The 14,287-nt window shown below is 37.4% G+C and overlaps 2 protein-coding genes across 2 annotated transcripts; one reads left to right on the forward strand and one right to left on the reverse strand.

Moving 5' to 3' along the window:
- The first annotated feature begins 5 nt into the window (after positions 1–5).
- On the forward strand, positions 6–4,021 carry cntd1 (cyclin N-terminal domain containing 1). Its single transcript, XM_042507847.2, has 7 exons — positions 6–347; positions 1,272–1,347; positions 1,435–1,606; positions 1,686–1,848; positions 2,637–2,781; positions 3,443–3,539; positions 3,709–4,021. Exons 1-7 carry the CDS (start codon positions 179–181, stop codon positions 3,820–3,822), a joined length of 936 nt encoding a protein of 311 aa, XP_042363781.2. The 5' UTR covers positions 6–178; the 3' UTR covers positions 3,823–4,021.
- Positions 4,022–4,211: 190 nt separating this feature from the next.
- Positions 4,212–11,037, reverse strand: LOC148186289 (uncharacterized). Its single transcript, XM_088070207.1, has 9 exons — positions 10,839–11,037; positions 9,698–9,798; positions 9,555–9,614; positions 7,997–8,171; positions 7,002–7,803; positions 6,170–6,339; positions 5,911–6,017; positions 5,723–5,812; positions 4,212–4,316 (listed from the first exon to the last, which is right to left on the reverse strand). The coding sequence occupies exons 2-9, from the start codon at positions 9,743–9,745 to the stop codon at positions 4,221–4,223; spliced, it is 1,548 nt and encodes a 515-aa protein (XP_087926333.1). The 5' UTR covers positions 9,746–9,798; positions 10,839–11,037; the 3' UTR covers positions 4,212–4,220.
- Between the last annotated feature and the right edge of the window lie 3,250 nt (positions 11,038–14,287).

Genomic DNA, 14,287 nt, shown 5'->3' on the forward strand with positions numbered 1-14,287 from the left:
CTCGGTAACAGCTATGGTTCCTACTGTGAGAGTCGGTCTAACGGTAAAAACGGTCGAATAGCGCCATCTTGTGAAAAAAACACAACGGTTCGTTTCGGGTTTTCAGCTTCATTTTTGACAACAATTTGTTTATAAATGTAACTTTTTGTGCCCAAAGAGCGTTAGACAGTGTATTAAAATGGCGAAAAGATTATTTAGTTCGCCGAGTGACAGTGTACACTTCAAGTTTCGAGAAATTTCCGTCGACCTGCTCACAGATTTTCTTGCTAATCTCAACAAAAGTAACAAAGATAATCTCAACAGTTTGTCAAAATGCAGCGGAAACTTCAAAGATAAAAGACTAATGGGTGAGTAACGTTAATTTTAACGTTAGCTCAACTCTTTATAGTAGTTTAGCTTGCTAACAAACACCATTTTGGGGGAAAATTAATAATTAAGGGGCACAAAGCTACGGTCTTAAATGCGTATGAGCCAAATATATTTTCATACGGGTTTAAATTTATAACCGTTATTTGGAAAGACAATACATTTCTCTATTTGTGTGTGAATATACTGTGTTAATGTATTTATTTTATTTCTTTTTTTCGTCTTATTAATATTTTTCTTAATTCTGAATGCATTAATTTATTATTACTATTAGCAGCAGTAGTAGTAGAAGTAGTAGTAGTGGCAATAGTAGTATTATAATAATTTTGTTTTCAATTAAAACTTTCAATTAATTTTATTTATTTATTTATTATGATTAGTATAGTATATTTCATTTAGTTCTCTTTATTAATTAATTAATTATTATTATTATTGGTAGTAGTAGTAGTAGTAGTAGTGGTGGTGGTAGTCATAGTAGCATTCATTTTTTTAGTAGTATTAGTATTATGTATTTATTTTATTTCATTTTTCTTGGTTTGTTTTTTTACTGAGGTAATATATCTCTTTAAAAGAAAAAGTCAATTTCTCTTTATGACATCCAGGTAAACCATCAGTTTTTTATGTAGTATTTTTGATTCTTAACTAGCCTGTAGCTGGATTAATACCTGCTCTTTGCAGAACGTGTGTTTCCTCTTAATTAACTATTTATAAGTTGATTTATATTTTCTATTAATAGCCTGAATCTGCAAAGTAGTTTTGCATGCATTGCATGTCTTACATGTTCAAGTTCCTTTACTTAGAGGTATTTTGTATGCTCCGATAGTCTATTAACTCTATTCTTTTATTTATTTATTTATTCTTTGTGCTTTTGCCAACACCCTGCGTCCTTCTCTTGTGACACTCAGAATACATCTTCCTGATAACCAAAGAACTAAGACTTGATCCGCTGGCTGGATACCATGCCGTTGAATTACTTCAAAGGTAAGAAGGAGCAGTACGTTTGCTTTTCCCCACCACACCCAGTGTGATGTTTGTTTAGCCTTTGCTTGAATAATTGTCTCCCTCCAGGTTCATGGTCAAGCACCTTACAGATTTATTGACCACACCCACACCTCAAGGTGCAGCCGCGGATCAACCAGGAAGTTATGAGGATGTTGTGTTTGACAAGCTCAAGGACAAATTCCCCCTCATCGTCTTCTCCTGCCTGCAACTGGCAAGCAAGCTGTCTTTGCATAGCCATGTAAGTCTGATTATTAGTTTCAATATGCCATGATCAGAAATACAAAAATCCTCATACATTTCTTTTCACTTTTTTTTAGATAATCAACAACAACACTGCTGTACGCTTTCTGCATTCAGTTGGCCTCAGTGTTTCCAAGCAGACTGTCCTGGAATCAGAGCTGATGGTCCTGAAAGGGCTTGAATTCAGACTAAATACTCCTAATCCACTGACGCATGTGGAAATCCTTCTGGAGGTTCTTGGTAAGATATCATATTTCAACACAGAGCAACTTTTATGGTGGACAAAAATCAACTTAAGTATCAATAAATAAATAAATAAATAAATAAATGTATAAATAAATAAATAAAAACAGAATTAAATAAGTAAAAGATTAACTAAATACTCAAACAGACATTGAAATAAATAAATGCATGAATAAAGGAATAAATGCAGAGTTGAGAACATCCTACCTCATCAACATACAGATACAGAAATACATTAATTAATAGATTTAGCTGTAAAAAAAAAAAATAGAAAATTAATTCAAGATATGAATGTATTTGTTTAATTATCACATTTTATGCATTTATTCATTTATCTGTTTATTTCCATATTTATTACACTTTTTAAATCAATTTAGAATTTTCTATATTTATATATTTCTGTATTTATTCCAGCATTCATTTATTCTTTTATATATTTTTGTATTTGTGTTTATTTATTCCTGTATTTATTTATACATTTATCAGTTATTTCCATATTAATTTCACTTGTCTTAATTTATTATTTTATTTATTCATATTTTTCTTCATATATTTTAGCAGTTATATATTCTTTCTTTTTGATATCCTGGTGTGTTTTTCCTGTTTTGTTTTGTTTTTTAAATTTACATTTATCTAAAGATTTATTTATTGACTGATGCAAAGTCATTTTTCTGTTAGGATCAGGATGTAACAAAAATTGGGCATAATTATTTCTGTGAAGATAATTCAGTCGCATCCACCAAACAGCTGTGCTGACCTTGAACGAGATGACTAAATTTTTGTAGGACACAATGAGCCGTCCATCCCTGTGGAGCGCCTGTATCAACTGTGCCACCACGTCCTCCAGTTCGTCAGCCTTCAGAGGACAGCCATCTACGAGTCCTTGTTAGTGACGACCACCCAGTGTATGGACCCACCCGGAGAACAGAGGTATTACAGCTCTCTTTTAAACCACATTCTCTAATTAGTTTTGTCGAGGTGGTTACTGTCATATTAGAGTGGATGAGCTGCTTGATTGGCAGTTTTGGCGACTACGACCAGCTGATAACTGCCCTTGTTGTTTTGGTTTAAAACTTTGTCTTGCGTCATAATGTTTGTCATGCCTCGGTCCCCCGCCTGTGACATATACAGCTGTTAAATTATGACAGTGAATACAACCTCTTACTGTTGGTGTGACAGTTATTAAACATGCAATCCTTTTTTTGGCCACTTGAACATAACTTTAACCCTTGCTTGCTCATGAGGGGAATATCTCTTTGGTTGCTAAATGCTCCACTAGCCTCATACTTTTGTTCTCTGTCCGGTGCTTGGCAGGTTGTGCACAGTGAGTTTTCAGAGCTTTTTAACTGAAAGCAGGTGCTTTCTGTGGCCTAAAACAACGCTAAAAGACTGGACAATAAAACAAGAAATTTGTCAGCCGGTAAATCATAAAAACAAGCATAAAGATGTTGTAAAATAGGAGAATTGAAGAGCTGCATGATTATTCTCTGGGGTCATACCAGCAACCTGTTTCTTTTTACACAGTCATTTGATCCATTATGAACATAAAATATTGATTTTAGCTGCTTTGATCCTAAACATCTTTAAACAGAGAACAGTTTGTGACAGTGACTGAAGACTGCATGCTTCTCGGTGTTGGTGTCATCGCCGTGGCTGTGTTCATCCTCTATGTCAGAAAATGGGAACAGGTGAAACACGTCTTATAAGTTTAACATGTATCTAAAACCGTTTTTAAAATCTTGAAATTGTGTACAGTATGCAGCCATATAAAAGCATTTCAAGTAATCTACTTTATCCAAGTTAAGTTAAACATTTGATACAGTTTTTATGTAGGCCTACTCCTAATATGTATTGCAGGTTGTGGAAGAACTGAGCCACATCACAGGAATCTCAAAGAGGAGCATCAGCGATTTTGTTCACGTAACATTGATGCACATTGTCAGAACCAGTTCCCCTTTAACATCGACCTGAGTTTTCTACTTCTCCTCTGAATTCTGCTTCATACTTTTGCTGTTTATAGTGAAGTTGAACTTGTAGTCGTAGAAGTTGGTGCAGAACATGTGTGTCTGTGTGAAATTATTTGATTAAAACATGAAACAGAACAAAGAGAAATATCTAATGTAGTGAAATGGTGCAAAAAGACTGACTCACTCTCAAAACACTCACTGAATGTTGGGATGATAAATGTAATAATATTATATAAAACAATAACTTAATCCTAATATGCTGTATATCTCCACTGCTTTTACTATTTTTGTGCCACATTGATCAGCTCACACGAAATAGATGCACAGTGGTTTATTGATATACTTAGTGTTTAGTTACACATCAGCCAAGATGTGAAATAAAAAGACAAGTATGTCAGAAGATCAAGCCACAGATGAGTCTGGTGAGGGGCTCCTCCTCTCTGCGATTCTCCCCTGGATCATCCTCATTTGTGTGATAAGCAACTCGGCTCTCTGAATCTGAGGACAGAATTAATAATCCAATTTAAAACCCCCTCCCAAAAAAAAAATCTATTATCATTTTAAACAAGTTTACCACAGACTATTTAAAAATGTTTGGAACCTGAAAACAAGATTTTAACTTGGGACAAATAAATAAGTAATAGGATATTGTCAAAACCATAACCTTCATCAAATCTATCAATTCAACGGCCAGAATAAATGTTGATACTGTATGTTTCTGTAAGTCAGGGATTCATTACATTTACACGTAATTTGCATGTAAAAGTTAGGAAAACATTTGGCTTAAAATACCTGGTTTTGGCACACAATCCCCGGTGAAATACCAGCAATGTCCCAGTAAAAAACAATAGTGGTGGCAGCATCTCTGCTAGAAAAAAATGATGGGGTGCGACAAGACACTCTTGTATGGGGGCTAAAAATCAGCTGAAAAAACAGTCACAGTCAGCTAAAAAACTCACATTTCGGGGCTAATAGGTCTCTGGAAAAACAGCTACTAGTTGCTAAAAGACACCCATGTTTGGTTTCTATAAAAGCAGTCGGAAAAACAGCCACAGGTGGCTAAAATACATCCTCATTTGAGGGCTAAAAATCCACTGGAAAAACTGCCAGCGTTCGCTTAAAAAACACCCATGTTTGGTGGCTATAAAATTGCAGGAAAAACAGCCACAAATAGGTAAGAAACACCTATCTGTGGGGGCTAATAGCTGCAGAACACAGTGATGGGTCATTAAAACACAGCCACATTTGGGGGCTAAAAGCTGCCAAACAAAGTTACTGGTCACTAAAAAATACCTGCATTTCAGGACTAAAAAGCTGCAAAAAACAGTCATGGGTTGCCAAAAACACTGATGTTTGAGGCTTAAAAGCAACAGGATAGACAGCAATGGATCTCTAAAAACACCATCATTTGGAAGCTAAATTGGCACAAGGAAAACAGCCATAAGTAGTGAAAAGACACAACCTTTAGGGCTGAAAAGCCGTTGGAAACACAGAGACAGGTACTGAAACAACATCCATGTTTTGTGCCTAAAAAGCTACAGGAACTAGAGCAGAGCAGAGAAGAGAAAAAGAAGAGATATCATTGTTTGTTGGTCTTGAACAGTGGACAGCAGCTGGCAGACGTCTCGCCTAGGTGATACGCCATCCCCTCCCCGTTCCAGTGATGAAGTCAATTTGATACTACGTTGCTTTAGAAATGTTAATTATGATTTGTAAGAACATGCAAATGTGACGTGGTCATGGTTTCCAGAGATGTACAATGCCAACATTTTCTTCTGGTGATGAGCTGCATTTGGTCTGACTTATGTACTAATTTATCCTGTACTACGTCCTACACAACGCATTTTTTTCAGTGCTATGTTGAATATGTTAAACAATCATACGCTTCAAGAGGGTATAGTTACCGTGGGGTTTAGGCTGGAGTCTGTCACTGTGCTGATGTTCAACACTCGAGCTGCTTCTCCCAGATTTAACAGACCAGAGATGTCATCCATCTAAAGCAGGAGGGAGCAAAAGTGCTGTCATACAGTACGTTCAGAATTCATTTTTCAACCCTAATTTGTCCATTGGGTGACTCTCAGTCTCAGTTTACTTGAAGCCGTTGTTCCAAGTAATATTCCCTGATGTCCAACATGTCCCGGTCCAGATCCAGCCATCCCATACAAAGTTCACACTTTCGGATAGTGTAGGGCCCTGCCCCTGGAAAATTGAATACAGAATACAGCACATATTAATCATGATCAATGAATACCCTTTTGCATTCAGCCTCTTGAGGATTTTTTTTTCGCGGTCGGCGTAATAGAATCTAACTGCTTTGTTGATCTGTCAGATGATCATCAATAGTTACTTACCTGACCTGATTCTTGACCGTGTCCATCTCTTCAGGCAGTCGAGGTGAATGAAATGCAGACTTCCTAAACACAGGCAAGGTGATATCAGCGGGTTGGTTGGTGAACTATAGCCACTGTGGCAAATTCGACACTGGTCCTCTTCGTCCTCATCAGATGACTCACCTAATAACCTACAGACAGAAGGAGACAACACAAGTAAAATTTAGGAAGAGTTTATACCTTGAAGGTCCACTTCATCTGCAAAATCCAGAATACATCTTTTGCCTCCTGCTGTAATGCTATTTATCAGTCTAGATTGTTTTGGTGTGAGGTGCAGAGTGTTGGCGATATCAGTCGTAAAGATGTCTGGTGGTGTCACACACTTACTCCAAAAGCATTGACAAAGCAGCACTATTTCATGAGTTCAGAATGAGAACCGGCTGATATCGCCAACACTGCACCTTAGACCAAAACAATCTAGTTTGATAGATAGCACTACAGGTAGGAGTAAAAATATGTATTTTTGATTTGGGGTGAACTGTACATTTAAGCCTTTCATACATATCTGAATCAGCATAATGCACCTGAGAACTTTCATCTAGTTTGATAAACATCTTGAAAGATGATTTTTGACTTCATAAGCACAATTCAATAAGTTTACTGTACAGTTATATCTGCTATATAAGCTGATAATCAGCCTTAGCTATTCAGTGTATCATTAAAAAGCAAGGCTGTTAGAGAGATAAAAAAAAAAACTGAAGAAAGGCTGTTTGGTAGATTAAATAAAATTTAAGAAAAGCAACAAAATCAGTTTTGAACAGAAATCTTTTAGACTTTGCTATCATATGCTCACCTTTTTATGGTTCTGTATACAATCTCTTTGTTGCTGTCGTTCGGTGACTCGATGTTTTGGGCATCTGCGGTAGCCCCTCCCTCGGCTCCCTGACATTCTTCCTCGTGTAGTGGCTCTGTGATATCACTAATCGTCATCACATCATCCAGATTATCTAGTTGTCCAACGGTGCCCTCAATGGACGACTGCAGCGCGTCAGTGGTAGCGCAGTCCTCCATGATGACGACCAGAGGGCAACTTCTGTAGAGGCTACTTCTGGGTGGAGAGGCCGGGCGTGTCTGTGATGTCGGCCTGCTGTTTTGAGGCTCGGGGAGATGTTGGTGTGGGCAAATTACAAAGCCCCAGCTGAGTCTGTTAGTGGTTGGTGGCATATGAGGTTGCCAAGTGTGCTCCAGAGGACAACTGAGAGAGCACCCATCACTACCTTCAGGAGAAACTGTGGATGCTCTTAGCTGTGAACTCACAGACTCCGAGGGGGGCTCTCTGTCCTGACAGGAGCTTAATAGTTTATCATCTCCCTCCTCCTCCTCTTCTACAGACACTTTATCAAATGTGGGAACATGGGAGACATTGGCGGCACCTCCCAGGAAGTCGACCGGAGCCTCAGCATCGGAAGGATGCTCAGAATCTGTGGTATCCTCAGTGTTTGTTTTGCCGAAAGGGTGTTTTATCTTGCACTTCAGGGCGCCTTGGCTTTGTCTTTGCTTGCTTGCCTCCCCATGGGCTGATCCATTTAATCCTCCGTCTTTCACATGCTTGGACCTGCACTTGTTGTGACACTGCACAGGGTGCTCCTTGTTGCCTTGGTAAAAGGAGATGCAAAAGCAAAAAGCAATGTTCTTAAAGATATCAAACATATTGGCTTGTAATAAAAATACACAAGATATCAAATAACACTTAATGAAATAGTGTAGGGGCTGTAAAAATAAATGCAGTGAGAAAACTGGCTGGTTGTGTGCTGCTATATAACCTGCAGCACATCCCAGAAAACTTACATCTGGATGCCAGGGGGGCCTTTTCTCTGTGGGGAATCTTTGAAGTGGTTGCCAGCTCTGCAGTCATGCTCTGGGTCTCACTGGAGACAGCTTGAAGGCAGGACACAGAGCCTTTATTCGATGGGCTCCCTGGCTCAGACGAAGAAGCACTTTTCCCAGAGCTGCAGGGGGGCGACTGCAGGTGGCGAGCAAAGAGGTTTTGGAGTGTACAGTTGTGTAGCTTAAAGGGATAGTTCAGCTGTTTTTGAAGTGCTGTTGTACGGGATACTTATCCAAAGTCAGTGTTTTACAAACAGTAGATATCAGTCGACAAGCCATCAGTTTGGAGAAGCAGGCTGGAGTCTGACACAGAAGCTAAGTGATGTATTGCTGTGGTTGGGGGCAGCAACAAAATGTATTTTACCCACCCAAAAAAGTCTCTTAATTTCAGTTTAAAGAGCCGCTTCTACCAAAGCTTTTTTTTTTCTCTACAGCCAAAAACTCCAGGCACTCCTCAAAACATCCAAATGCAAATGTTTCAGAGCGCTTTGGAAGCCAGAGGTGCATCTAGGGAGAGACTTGGGGTGGCATGGGCCACCCCTGAAATCTGAGCGGCCACTCCCTTATGATTGGCTGGTGTGAATCATTTGATGAGTAAACTGAATTTTTATTTAAATGTGCAATTCAGTCTTTAACCTGAGAAGCAGTAGTGTGCCAAAGTAGTGTCTAATTTTGTGACTAAGACAGACATTAAATTTTAGTTGGAATGAAAGAATGAAATGAAAAAAGGCTCAATGATGTTTTAAATGTCTAAGGATGTAAGAACTTCACGTCATTGTATGGACGTCAGCATTAAAAGTTTTGCAGATGTTTGCATCTTATGACCAATTATCAACATAAAACCAACAAAAAATATCAACATCATCTTTTCTATGTCAAATTAACATTTGCATTAGGCGTTGTCCTGACATTGAATTTTGGTCATCGGGCGCAACATCCTAAATTCAATCAAATATCAACATCTAACAACCAGGCCAGCTGGGTAGTTTGTGTTATTGTGTGACTTTGGTGAAGCCGAACGAACCCTTTTAAACGCCAAAGTCACACAATCACACAAACAAAATAACAGATCGAGGCAGCGGTAGACCAGCAGCTCCTGTGTTCAGCAAATAAATATTAAATAAATAAAATTAAATCACTTTTTCTCAGTGGAGTCTGGCTTTGAAAGGAGTGATAAAACAAATTAATTTTGCCGTTGGAAATCGCTGTCAGACATTAAGGTGAAGCAGTGAAAATACTCTCAGTATAGAGTACGCTTAACTGATTTTTTTAGGTAGGACTTTTTTTAGAATATATTTTGTTGCTGGCTCCCATTCACAGCAGTAGATTGCTTAGCTTCCATGTCAGACTCAAGCCTGCTTCATGTATAGTCTATGAATAAATACCTTATACATCCCCACTTCAACAAAACTGAACTATCCCTTTAAGAAGGGTATTGGATGCTGCTGTGTATGTTCCACAGCTGGCATGGTTTCTAATTATATACTGTAAGCTCTTGCTGTGGTGTTTAAGTTGTTACCTTTGAGGCCTTCCTCGCAGGTGTCTCCTGTTTCACCCCTGTATCTGCCATCTCTTTATCCTGATTCTCAAAGAAAGAAAAGAGGCAGTGAGACAGACAGTGGGTGGCAACGAGGAATGTTTTCTGTTGAACTGTTTCAGTACCTTATGTTTCGAATTCCGTCGCTTCATACGCAGCCATCTCCAAACCATCTTTAGCTGTAGAGGTGTCAGCGCCCTGTCGCTCGAAGTTGAGAGGTACAAATCTGAAACACAAAGTAGTTTAGAGTGTCTGGCACATTATTACAACAAAACAGGTGGCAGAAAGCTAGAGCAGAACAACATTTACAGGTTTATGAGGGACAAAATGGAGACTGTAGCGAGGTGGAGCACTTTTATCCACTGTCAGGTGTATTGACTGTGTGCCAGGATAATGTTACAAATTGAGACATGCACCGCATCCGAATTCACATGCACCTCGTACCCAAAGTGTGCAATATTCAAAATGCTTTTTCTTCAGTAAACAGTACAGGTATCTTATCTGTGGCAGTGAACTATTAATACCACATCACTACATGAGAGCCTCCTTATTGTTTGGAAGTTTGTAACTGTGTAAACCAGTGCCAACCCAAGTTCTGCAGGGGTTTTAAAAACCCCAATTAAAACCATATTACAGGTAGCAAAGTGAAATCTTAAACTTCTGATATTTAAACTGAAGTTTTAATTAGATTACAGAGCTATCTTGGTAGCTCTCCATTATGAATGTTGTCGTCTACTGCACTGCATTTTTGACATTTATGCTGCCATAGAGTCCAGTGTTTGCATACTGTAATATTCTACCATAAATAGTTTAGAGTTAGTATACTGTTAATCTCATACTAAGGTTATGGACACAAAATGTGTTATGTTTTTTAAACGTAATAAATAGCATGTCAGAAGAGAATTTCAGACACAGTCCTGCAGTTATCCACAAGCTGAGGAAACTTTTTTTTAATTAATCTATCCTCTCTATAATCAAATAATTCTACACATCTCATACACGAACACATTTAAACAGCGTTACATTGTGCATTTAAATAAAATCAGTCGAAAATGACATTTAAAATCGGACCCTTTTGGGTTAAAAATTCAACTGCAAGCAAGGAGAGTGATTCTAACATGTTAGCTACTGCTTTGAAAACAAAAACAGCAGACGGATATTTCCTGTACCCGTGTAAGAGGAAGGGCATATTCTACATGATGGTAAATTACTATCATTAATTAGGTTTATATTAACATTCAACAACATTTAACACATTTTACCCACTTTTTAGACGGATGAAAGATGAAGGCAGTTACAGGATGAAGTGAAGCTGACCGCTGCTGTAAACACCCCACCGTGTTTTTTTTTCTCCAAATGACGCGTTTCCATGGAGATGCGCGTCACGTGCACATAGCCAGCTAACTGACGCTCGTCCATGGAGATGTTTACATCAAGTTTTAGATCGTGTTTTAAAAAACGCGAATCACGTTTTATAGCTTATTTTCAAGTTAGTTTTTATTTCTTTTCTTGGCAAATACTATTGTTTTAGTGTTGTCATTAAGTCTTGAGGGAATTTCCTTTTAATGGCTTATTTATCAAAGGAGCAAATCAGCTCGTTAGAAATGAGCCATGTCTCTCCCTAGCAACTGTTGCTATCCTTACTGTTGCTGATGTATGTTTCTGCATTGGTAGAGGAAACCTTTACTTAGCTTTAATAAAGGTACCCCTAATAAATAACACACTGTAAAAAATACTGGGTTACAAGTCAAAGTTCTGTAATTTGATGCCACTGAAACAAACATTTGAAAATATAGTGATATATATATATATAGAGAGAGAGAGATATATTTTAATGCAAAAAAGTCCCCTGTGGCTGCTGTACTTGGCTGTTAGTCTTTAGTATCATAGGCTATCATCAGATTCTTATTATTATTATTATTATTATTCGTATTAATATAAAAGCAGGACTTTGCTTTTGTAGTTGGTTACTTGGTTGACATGGAGCCTGCAGGGGCGTTTCTAGGATTTGAGGACATTGGGCAGTCAGCCTAGACCTGGGATGTCAAAAGGGGATATTTATTTATTTATTTTTAAAGAACAAGCTCTATTTTTATGCTTTTTGTGCTCTCTGGCACCTTATTTACACTTATTACACTAATAATGAATTACAAAAAAAATCATCAAATTATCAGCAATTCATCTTCTATTTATATTGTATTACATTTATATAGTAATATTTTAAATTTTTTATAGCTTTTCACATGATCAATATGCAAAACAATATAATTATAGTGAAATAAAGAGTTCAATATGGAAAGAAAGAAGACTCAAGTAAAGTACAGCTATGTCAAAATTGTACTGAAGTAGTAGCGACTTGGGTAAAATTAATTAAATACAACTATTCGTTTTTTTTTACTAGTTGCCACAGTGCTATCATGATGTCTTTTACTGTCTTAAACTCACAAAAGACTAAAAATAATGTTAAATATTTTACATGTTGGGTTATTGCCTCACCAGAGACACATTTTATTACTTCTATTTCTGAATACAAACGTGTGTCTGGATCTCTGCCCCCTCACGACCATGAATAACTGATAAAAGCACCGACTCTCTGATCTCCGAGTCTGACATTAGCATAACATCTGAGAGTGGTTTAAAGATACTAACATCACACATATATCTGTGCCAGAGGAGCCGCAGCTCCAGTAGATTAGCAGGAGATCCGGGGCAAGGCTTCATTGAGTCACTCTCTGGCTCCCCACGACTCCGCTGATCCCCCCGCAATCTCATGTTAGGCCTCATTAATCTCACCTCCCCTCGCAGTCAGTTAAAGGCTGCACACTCACCTTTACTGTTCTCATTCTTTATATTTAAACAGAGCAAAAGTACAGGGAAGGCAGAGGCAGAGAAAGCTCTGGCAGGATTTGATTCAATATCAGTGGAGGCATTTCCAGAGGTGAAGGGGGGGCTCAAACACTTGGCTATCTGTGACCACCTCGTCCATCACACCCACTGACATATGCATGCACTCTGCATCAAAGCCAGTTTCCAGGGCGTCCCTCAGGTATTTCTCATTACTGTTTGCAAAGGGAACCTTTAAAGTACAAATATTTCCTTTGGTGGCTTTATTTCATCTGCCAGCTGAAGGATATTTATCATTTACAAGCTGAGATGTAGATTTTGGCATGTCTTAATCCTGGCAAGTGTCAAATGAGGTAGCAAAGGATTGATTTATGTCTTTAAGACTGTTTAATCAGGGTTTATGCTAGTACGCCACATGTCTTTAGATATAATGAAGAACAGCTGTGGAGGACCAAATTTGCCATAATAAAAAAAAAAAGACTAAATAAAAATAATAAAGATTAAAAAAAAGAAATTTAGAAATAAAAGTCTCAGCTATCTGATAGATATATAAGTTGTTTTTAAAGATAAATAAATATGCACAGAAATAGAAAGAAGGGTATTTATTTGTCAAATTATTAATTTCTGTATTCATTTATTTTCCTATTTAATCATTTCCCAAATGGATTTTTATCTCTTTACATTTATTTTTAATTTCTGTATTCCCATATTATTTAATTTCCCTATATATGTATTAATTTCTGTATTTCACTAACCATATGTTAATAAGGGGGGCATGTCTTCATATGTTACCTTCACAGTTCACAGATCAATTGTACTCGTCTGAATAGAAAAATAAATAATTATTAGATAATTTAGACTTTATATCTACTTTTTCTTTATTATTTCAATATTTTTTATTAAGTAATTTATTTATTTTTTTATTATGGTTGAGCTGGTCCTCCATAAAAATCTTCCTCCCACCAGCAAATTAATTATTGAAAAGCCTGGGCTTAATAAAATGATTCGTGTGCACTGGAGATAAGACAGTAGAAAGGGGGTTGTTGATGTGACAGCGGGTAAGAAGATGCAGCTGATCGGTTGTTGGTGCCTCTGTATAAATCTACCAACCCTCACACTTTAGAGGGCAAAGGTCACAAAAACTGTCTGTGCAGCAGTTTTTTATGCTCTTCCTTGACAGAGTGTGGAAGAGTAAATATAAATAGTAAATATAAATAGTAAATATACTGAGCAGGAGAGGTGCAGATACAAATCACAAGTTTCATGACTTTAGATGTGACGAAATAAAAAAAGACTTGCAACTCAACTAGGACTTTAACACCAGTTGTGGGATTTCATTTGGACTTGAGCCTTTTGACTTGAAAGTACTTGATACCTTCCCACAAGCCCAAAGATTAATTTAAAAGTGAGCCATGAATCAATTAAAGTCCCCTCTTTTCCTAAATAATTGCACATTAATGTTATTCATTCCTAGCAAGTCGACTTTAACCTTAACCCCAAATTATCCTCTTTGTTTGAGTGCAATCTGACAGCATCTAATCAAGTTTCAGGAGAGAACCATGAGGAACTAATGTTATGTTACTAAGCATCAGTTGGAAAAAAATATCCAAAAATAATTTTGTTCACATACAAAACTACACAGCTGTCTACAAAAAATGAATTGCAATATGCAAAATGTGGCTGAAAACTACAGACGGAGACGCAACAACTTCCAACTTTGTTTGACATTTGTAGTTGCACAAATAACCGTAAGTGGAGTCTAATATTAACATTGTTTGTGAGCAAATTCTTTGTTTAAAGCTAGCTAGCTTTTTAACAACCTTGTTTTCAAGGAGCTGTATGAAGGATTTAAGGCCCACACCAAGCTGACA

This window comes from Plectropomus leopardus, chromosome 19 (genome assembly GCF_026936395.1).
Source record: "Plectropomus leopardus strain MGB_pleo_1.0 chromosome 19, ASM2693639v1, whole genome shotgun sequence".
NCBI classification, from domain to species: Eukaryota; Metazoa; Chordata; class Actinopteri; order Perciformes; family Serranidae; genus Plectropomus; species Plectropomus leopardus.